Genomic DNA, 9111 nt, shown 5'->3' with positions numbered 1-9111 from the left:
GACGTCTGATTTCTTTTTAATTATAGGAAATGCGTTTTTCTAAGGTACATAAACTTTTGGGATTGACTGTATAGCCAGTACATCCTGAAGTACGACAAACTTCGCTCGTTCGACGATGTACATTTTTCTAGTAAAAAATGAGATATTTAAAATTACTCGTGAATGCTGGCGAAATGTATAGGCGCTGGCTTCCTGGACGTCTTCGGCCTGGTCTGTCTATGGTCACGGTATCGCGGCCGATACTGTCGCGTTCGTTTCGTAGACGGTTGGTTAGGCAAACCGACAGGGATGATGCCCATCAGCTTGTAATACTCTAGAAATACGCGGGCCAGATTTCGTCCCAGTCTATAATCTGTTATTCCATTCGATAGTTAAGATCATCGTTTCCTTCGGACTTAAACGAACCAGCGGGACGGATAGATCGATATTTTTTAACGTATAACTATAGCTTCGATTGACCGACGTATAAATTATTCAAAGGCAATCCGGTTTAGTCTTCTCCGAAAAATACGAGACTCAGTTTATAACGGTTCATGTTGGAACGATGCCTTAAAACAGCTCGTTCTCCAAATGATTAATTACTTCTACCACGATTGTAGTTTAAAATCAGTCGAACTGTCCATACAGTTATTCACATTTTACCCTTTCTGATGTATTATTTCTCCGTTTTCCGGAAAGAGCATTAGCAAAGGATACATCCTTCCTCGGTGTATGGGAATATTCCAGGCGTCGTCTTCTTATTGTACCCGTACATCGATACTTCGATGCTGTAACAGTTGACGTGCTCCTTCAGCATCGAGCAGAGATAACGACGAGCTGTCCCGGCTCTGTTCGGGTCCTGATTGTACATCGTGTTCGATATCTCATAGTCCTCCGCGTGTTGAGCTAACAACTTCGGTAGCACGATGTGCCTCTCGTACCTGAGAGGCTGGCAGCCGTTCGTTAGATGGTATCATTTCAATATGGAAATAAAGTCGCGTTAAACACACTTAAAATCGATCAATAGGATCAAAGATAAGAATCGTGTCTTCACTTAAGGTCGAAAGTTCAGACCCGAAATTTTCGCGTTTAACACAGCTTTAGCTAAACTTTTCGTTTAGGTTCAGATTCAGGAATGAGTTTTATGAAAAAATAACGAAGTACCTGTAGACATCGTCGTACGTGTTCCCGTAAACGAAAATACCGGTGGCATTGACATGAGCGTGTAAGTCGAGCACGAAGTCCAACGGTGCTCGTGAGTTTTTGTCGAGGCTCTTTAGCATCGGCTTGATCGCAACGAGGGCAGGATGAAGCCATTCGGAGACTTTATTCCAGGAACGATTCAAGTCCGCCCCTGTCACGGTCGATCTTTAACAGGACGATCAATCGGTTTTTTATTGCCTCCGTCGACGGAGGATCGCGTCTGTGTTTACCTATAGTTGCCAAGAAAAACTCCGTCGGGATTCAGCATCGGGACTATCTTGAAAACTACATAGCTTCTTAATGCCTGAGCGATGGGGTGGCCGCTGACTAAAAAGTCCATTAGACCTTGGCAGACGAACGAAGTAGGTGACTCGCCCGGGTGTACCCTAGCTAGAATTACAACCACCCTCCTCGAGCGGTCTTGACCATCTTCCAGATTCGACGTTATCGTGATCAGTTCGATTTTTCGCTTTTGTATCGACGTGGCTAGAGTCTCCCGTCTCGTGCACGTCAACCTGGTGCACAGGTTGTCGAGGTGCGCCAAGTAACGGCTGTACGAGTACGGATAGCTCAAAGAGAACTGGTACACGTCTTCCTCGCTGTCGAAACAGAACGCGAAGCTGAGGACGTAATGGTTTTGGTGCTGAGCCGATTTGTAGTAGAAAACCTACGGGGAAAACCGCGCGTCAGGCGTTATCTCTCGCGATCCCAGCTTCAACCTACTTGGTCCCTGGGTATCCTTTGCCATTTCGATCTGCTGCTGCTCTTCACGAGCGGCGTCATCCCGTCGCGGAACAGATTCGCGCTTTTCGATATGTTAATTATATTGAAGATCACCCGCTGATCGGCTTTCACGTTGTCGACCGTGAAGTTGAACCAGAAACGAACCCGCGGGTTGCACGTGTCCGGCCGTATGAAAAGATCATATTCGAACTCCGAGATAAGGTCCACTCTCCCCAGGTTGCCAGTCTCGAACGAGGCGTCGAAGCAGATGTGTCCTTTCTTCGCTTTCCCGCTGTGACCCGGCGGTCGCATTATCATTTTGTTCACGTTTCCCATCCCGCCATCGGTATCGCTGTCCTCGCTCTCTGCACAACGATAATTCACGTGTATGAAACTGAGGTAAAAATTGAAAAACAGCAATACGTAGGATGTAATATCGAGCGAACCAGCTCTCTGATAGAGACTGGTGTGTTCCAACGGGTCCCGACCCTCCCCGAGTGCCATCCCAAAAAGAAGTGACGCGGTGATCCAACGAGTAGAAGACGCGGGAACGGACTGACTCTTTCTCGTAAGTGTAGCCTCGCTTTTACTCGGGGGTGAAAACGTTACCACCTACGTACGTGGATAGCCTAGAACGTTGATCGTGCCGTGGGATCGGCACGTTACCGCTCGTTCTCGTGCAGGGAATCTCTCGTGTGGCTCGGGTTCGTGATTTCGCTCGGGTTCAATCGAAACCCGGGGTTGGAAATTTACATCGCCGCGCGTCGGAGATTACGGGCTCGACACCCGTCCGAATTACGAATGAATTCCAGTCGTTTACCGTCACGAGAACCTCGTTGATCAAAATCTAAATTTACTTCTACGTAAAATTCGGCCGTAAAACCGATTTCATCCTCCTCCCGCCTCCTATCGTAATCTCATGCTCGTGGGAACGTGCGAAGGCGGTGGGTGAAAGAGCTGTTGCTTCTGGTCACGAAACGTTCGAATTAGACGTTGGACCGATTTTCACCAAAACTTTATTCTCACGATTACGTGTTACTCGCATGTGACACGGAATGGTGTATGGTAGACTTCCGGGAAATTGTGAGATAAACGTTAACAGGCGATTGGCCAGAACGATTAAAAGTGGGACAAACAGACCCGAGCGAGAGGGTATGAAACAATTAACGAGAACTGGAGAGAACGCAATAACGTGCATCATTGAATTCGTGCTAAATCTTCGACAGTTTCGGCAGAGAGATGAGAATCGGAATTAACAATATCAAACGCTGTACCATTCATGATTTCATGGTTCCGCGAACAGAAATCAAAGAGGGAGAAGCATCCGGGTTTACGCACGATTTTTATCTTTGACGTCAGCAGCACCGAACGTAGAAGCAAGAAAGCGAGAGAACAGAAAGAGTAGCCGGCACACAGTCGAAGAGAGAAATTGTTACATCCTTGATATAGCGATTCGTACGATTGCTATAGAATCAGGGCTACATTTCCGAAGAGAAACACCTGCCAAATGTCAAAGTGCATCGAGCTCGCGTTGATCCTCGCGTGACTAGTTCTCCGGGCATGTGTTCGACTCGTTCGGATCAGAGGAGATCTATCGGAAACAATGTCGAGATATAGAAGCCGTGGCGTAACACGAAACGATCGTCTCTCGTGTGTGAAGACGCGTATAGATAGACGGTGTGTGGCACGTATTACGTGTTCGCGCTTTAGTCACGGAAGGTTGTCGGGAAGAACCCTCGAATCCGCGAGGGAGGCAGAGTAACCCCAACGTACCGGTATCCTCGGCGTCGGACATATCGAGAGATTCTCGTCTCACTTGTCACTTGGAATGGTCCACGCGAACTCCGGCTTATCGTCGACTGGAGGACACTGCCAATGGATCCTCCGCTGGTTTCCTTGGTTTGTTGGATCGATACGCGTGTCCCTGCTTGCGCTTCTTTTCATTCAGTCCACACAATTTTCCCTCTGTCCTCGTTATATCTATTCATGGTTACGACGTACGTAGATAGTCGATATGCCGTCTCTTATAAGCTTCGCCATTAGACTTTAGAAAATTTTTATATAGGATAGATCGCTTAGGTCATTGAACTATGTATATAATTATTTTAGAGATCAGTGAGTTACGATTAAAACTGGCGGATTAAAAGTATCGTTCGAACTTGTAAGGAAGTTAGTAGGCTGTTTAATGGTTGATAAAAACTAAATTGCTCGTACTCCTGAAACTTGATCCATCGTAAGTAGCCGGAGGGACCGCGGGTCTTCCGCTCCAAATATTTACATAGCGTCTAGCGCGTAATACCCTGGCTTTCGATTAAATCGAGAAGTTCAAGAAATTCATTTAGCCGCGATCGCTTAAAGGGAAACGGAATCGTGCGCGTGGAAACTTTCGAATCTGAAGGTGCGCGAGCTGCGCGAGTTCCGGTTTCGCAAACTTTTACGTGGCGCCTGTATATCGTGTACGTGTATTTAGCATCGCATGTATGCATCGGTGAATGTCCTCCGCTCCTGGGCTTTGGCTGGGACTTCCTGGTGAACCCTTCTTGCTCTCGTCTCTCTCGGTTTCCCGGGTTATTCGCAGCCGAGCTCTGCGGCGGGAGAGAAAGGGAGATCGAAACCGTGCCGGTGGAACAGAGAGACGTACAGGGCGCCGGGAGGGGAACCAGAGAGAGAAAGAGAGCGACTAGACTAGGAGAACGCGAGAGATCGATATTCGAAACCCCTGTGCCGTGGGGCACCCAAGCTTCTCTTGCCACCCTACGCCCAATGGCGTAGCGAGAGGAGGCAATTGGGCTAGGTGCACCCTGTTTCCCAAGATACTCGACGAACGGAAGTTTGGGATAAAGTGTAAGAGCGTTACAAATTGCGGGATTCAGGTTTTACGCGTTCCCGTTTATACCTCTTCGTGCCTCTTCGCTCTTATCATTTTTAACGCCATAGATTTCAGTGGATGATTCCAGCTTCCGTATCATCTCGCAGAGGTGGGACTGACGTTTCCATATCGCGAGATGCAAATGTTTAAATGTTTTACATGTGTTCCGAACGAATTCGGCGATCCACGCCACTGCCCATGTTCTACGCATGCTATCTACCATTTACCATTAGATTATCAACCCCTCATTTTTTCGTCTGTCTCGACCCACCCTCTCTGTACATATTTTCTCTGACTGCCTTACAGGCAGCTCCTTTTTTCAACGATACTGCCTTTTCATCCGCGTATCCACGACGCGAGTGTAACGGACTAAACTAATTATTCCTCCCGCGAGCAATCGATTCGTGCAATTCATAGCCCGCGTCGTTAGTACACATCGTTCGCAGCGCGCACTGTCGATTCCAACGTGGCATTCGCTTCGGCCCACGTAAATACCAAATGCGTCTTTTATCGATCGTCGCTTTTCTCGTTATAACTCGATTTCAGATAAGATAACCACCGATCGCGGACCTGTTTATACGCGTATGTGCCTCGGTGCGCTTTGTAACGACTTCAGGGAAATGGATCTTCCGATAGAAATCTTCTCATAGAAAATATTTTAGTTGGATTTATTTCTTAGCATTCTGTTCTCGTTTCGTCTGCCTGTTACGCGATGCCCAAGGCACGTGGATCCATTTATGCAGCACGTGTCCTCTTAAGATTCTGCCGGACTTACAATGTCCCGGCGGTGGTGCATCTCCTCCAGGTAGCTGGGGTCCGGACAAAAAGGAGGGTTCTTAATTCAATTCCGAACCCTTAATATTTTGTGCCTACGTTGATAGAGGGAACAAAATCCAGGGTACGAAACGAAAGGGAGGGGGGCAGAGGGGGGGGAAGGGAGCGTCGAAAGTCGGAAAGTTAGAGCGATTATAATACCACGAAGGTGAGAAGGGAACGGTACAAATCGTCGGATTTGGAATATCGGTTCGAGTTTAACTTTCTGGAAAATTTACCGAATATCTGCGCACGATAAAACGGGGAGGAGAAAGGGACTGGTGGCGGTGAACTATGTGGCGAAGCCACGATGAAATTTGGCCGCATTCGCACAGAGGTAAAACTCTCACTCTCTCTCTCTCTCTCTCTCTCACACTCTCTCCCTCTTGCAACAGGAGATAGATCAACCCCTGGGACGACGATTTCCATTTTCAACGCGGCGCCTGCGTCCTCGAGCTCTGCGCGGGCTACCAACCCTCTCTCTTTTCGATCTATCTCCCGTTTCTGTCTTTATTTCACTCGGTCTCAATTTCCATCCGTTCTTATCTCGTCCACGAGGACGAGAGAACCAGCCAGCCAGCCAGGCGTGCGCATCTACGCACTCCCGCACGCGACTACACATTTTTTTTCTTCGTTCCCTCGATTTCAACCTCCATTCTTTGACCCCATCGTTACGCAAATCTCCCACGAAGCGTTCGAATGTATTTTGTCCAACTGATTTTTGTAACATATAAGAGGATCGTCCGTCTATACTCGATTTTATTAGAGGCTTTTAATTAGAAGGCTTTATTTTTCCTTTCAGATTTAATACATTTCAGTTTGTTCTTTTACTGTCTGTACGAAAACTCCGCCAATCATTTTCTGCTCTTCTTCCACTGGTGCTTTCTTACCGTCTCTGCTTTCCACGTAGTGTTCTTTCAATCGGTATCGATGGCTGGAAGATCCAGCGGATCTCCGGAGGGAGCAGTCATTGTTTACGACCCCTCCGCAGCGCCTGCGTGGCTCGTCGATTTCATTTACCCTCTCTTCTCGTCGACGCGTTTCTTTTTAGCTATCGGTTGATCGTACAACGAGCAGGGGAGACCGTGTAATATTCCTCTTTAGCGGATGTACCGGCTTGAAAATGTTCTCAAATTCTGTTCACGCCTCGAATGCATACAAATATTTCTGCGACGATCGAATGATATACACGTAAAGGCTCCGCGTATATTTTCTATCATCGCCCCGTCATCAAAATCGCGACAACGTGACGGCGCTTTCGCGCCGCGAGAATCATTGCCTCGTTGTAGGTCTCGGGTTGCGCGCGTCGCGTGTCCGTCGACGATTTTTCTTTCACCCCTCGAATGGTCAACCATGGTTCCCGGTGTCCGGAAGAGACGTGCTCGTTGCCTTTGCTTTGGCGCTTGCGCGTACTCCCTCGCAATTTCTTTTCTACTTTCTTTCTCCCTTTTTCTTTTGCTCTTTCTTCAGCCACTCCTCCGTGAGCAAGGCCCAGGGTTGGCACAAGCCGATGGCGGCACACACAGGGCGAGCACGGAGAAGAGGGTGCAGTCATTGCCTCTTTTCGACGTCTGCGCACATTCCGGCGTGCACGTCGATTTTCCTCTGCCCAACGAGTTTTCCCTTGCCCGTCCGCTGTACAGGCGGCTCCCACCCCTCGAGCCTAGCCAGAACGAGCAGCGTCGGGGGTGGTTGTAGCAGCGGCGGGCAACAGAGGGTGCACCGATTGGCGGCGGGACCTCGCTCCGTCAGTTTAGTTACCGCACCACATAAAGGCATTGCGTTGTAGACACCGTTATACCCGCAACATTCTTACTATTTGCTTGTGTATCCTAATTTCTGATAACCCTTCAATTCGATAATACGTTCGTATCGTTGGTAAACTAGTACAGTCGTTCACGCCGTATATCAAGATCTCTCCCATCATTTATTGCTTTCCTCCCGTCCTCACGTGTCACCGAGTTCTGTAAAGCCGAGGGTCCGCGCGTGTCCACGCACAATTGACCGGTGTAAAGGAAACAGCAACTGCAAGAGTACCGATATTAATAAACGAGACGTAGGAATTTCATTTGGACCGTCGTACCAGTTTTACTTGTTTCACGAGGATCTTATGACTTTGTTCGTTCCGATTATTCTTCCCGCAACCCTTCCGTTCTCTCTTCGGTCCTTGGAACGGTCCGCTCTTGGAATTGTTCGATCGCCGCGAATCATCTCTTGGCCTCGTTCGACGGTTAAACGAGAAGAAACGAAAGATACATCGCGGATGTGCGCGATCGAGATTAGTGAACAAGAAACGTAAAAGGGCAACGGGATTCATCGTCTGGAAGATCCTTTGACCTGCGGAAGAGAGCAAAAGAGGGAAACGCAAGGACGTGAAAGGGAGTGGGAAAAAGGGAATAATAGTGTTGCCCGGTGGGTGCGAAAGGGAGAGAGAGAGACACTGGAGGGTGTGTTCCGAGGTTCCTTTCGTCCTTTTTTCGTTCCGACGAATCGAGTCAAGTGTCGTAAACTGTCGTGAGAAGTGCGAGACACGTATGAGATTCGTCGCCGTTTAAAACATTCGCGTAACGATAGAGATAAAACGGAGTAACGCACGAGATAACGATGGAATGAGAATCTAGCGATATTAAAGAAAGCGGGATACGCTCCATTTAAAAGTAGTTGCAAAAAAAAAAATAACATTAACCCACCGTCGTTTCGTTCTACGCCCAGATATCTGCATCCTCCAACCACTGATTTTCATCGTTAACCGGTATGTTCATTTGTTTCTTTACTTTCGTTGCTTCTGTGATTCTGACGTTCGAATTATTATTATCATTCTATTATTATTGTTGTTATTATTACCGTTACAATTGCAAACATTGTTATCGATGTGTACCTGTCGATATCTATGTGCATTTTGGCATGGCTCTGTCCACTGCCGACGATTACGATATACATACGTTTGCAACCCCTTTTGCTGAAAAATCCTTGACGCAGGACTGGTCGAAGGATCATTTCGGCAAACCATTACGTTCTTTCTTACATCCGACCTGTTATCATCGCATTCTCTTGGCCAGTTATGTTCCTCGAAGCTTTAATTCATTTCGATCAATAAACACGTTCCTCGGGGTGAAAATTGTTAACGTTTCGTATGGCCGCTGAGCGAGAAGTTTGGGCGTGGCAGTCGAAAGCAACCAGTGTGACCAGGAGAACGCGAACACGCAGCTTCCTCCCTCACGGTTCCCCGGCCGACCTGCAGTCACGATTCTTCCTTTTCGCTTGCGAATAAGAAAGCCAATGAAACGAAACCGAGAAACGATAAAAACAGGATAAAGAGAGGCGAGGGAGAATGAGAGAAAACCGTCTCGATATACTTTGAATGCTATGTTCGGTAACAAGACGATGATGGGAAACGTCGAGGGCGCGCGTGAACGATCGGGCAGATCCAGGATGGAGCAACTGGCACTGCGGGTCCTCGTCGAGGACAAGCAGGAAGTCTCGAGAGGGACGCTTCCGTTCGCGATGGCTTCGATCACAATGGT

General features: G+C 48.0%; 2 protein-coding genes across 5 annotated transcripts in view; one reads left to right on the top strand and one right to left on the bottom strand.

Annotated features, from left to right (window-relative positions):
• The window catches only part of LOC108623193 (cytosolic carboxypeptidase 6), a 7120-nt gene extending 1786 nt beyond the window's left edge, over nt 1-5334 (bottom strand). The window contains exons 1-6 of one of the 2 annotated variants that reach the window (XM_018021517.2): nt 3679-5334; nt 1906-2270; nt 1413-1849; nt 1144-1347; nt 697-920; nt 157-352 (exon numbers count right to left, since the gene is read on the bottom strand). In XM_018021517.2, coding sequence (XP_017877006.1) covers nt 157-352; nt 697-920; nt 1144-1347; nt 1413-1849; nt 1906-2270; nt 3679-3700 — 1448 coding nt within the window. In that variant the 5' untranslated portion in view covers nt 3701-5334. Of the gene's footprint in view, nt 1-156; nt 353-696; nt 921-1143; nt 1348-1412; nt 1850-1905; nt 2469-3678 lie in introns of those variants that run through there. The other variant, XM_026812077.1, reaches the window with a different exon arrangement.
• Nucleotides 1-9111, top strand: part of LOC108623195 (ELAV-like protein 2) — a 30824-nt gene that overhangs the window by 3503 nt on the left and 18210 nt on the right. Inside the window, exon 1 of one of the 3 annotated variants that reach the window (XM_026812085.1) lies at nt 8251-8339. The exons of 1 other annotated variant lie outside the window; for it this stretch is intronic. The gene's annotated coding sequence lies outside the window, so the exon portion shown is untranslated. Of the gene's footprint in view, nt 1-8250; nt 8340-8830; nt 9110-9111 lie in introns of those variants that run through there. One more of the 3 variants, XM_026812087.1, reaches the window with a different exon arrangement.

This window comes from Ceratina calcarata, unplaced genomic scaffold, assembly GCF_001652005.2.
Source record: "Ceratina calcarata isolate Rehan_Ccalc_2016 unplaced genomic scaffold, ASM165200v1 scaffold255.2, whole genome shotgun sequence".
Classification (NCBI taxonomy): domain Eukaryota; kingdom Metazoa; phylum Arthropoda; class Insecta; order Hymenoptera; family Apidae; genus Ceratina; species Ceratina calcarata.
Note: the sequence above shows the minus strand (reverse complement) of the source record. Positions and strands in the feature narration are given on the sequence as shown.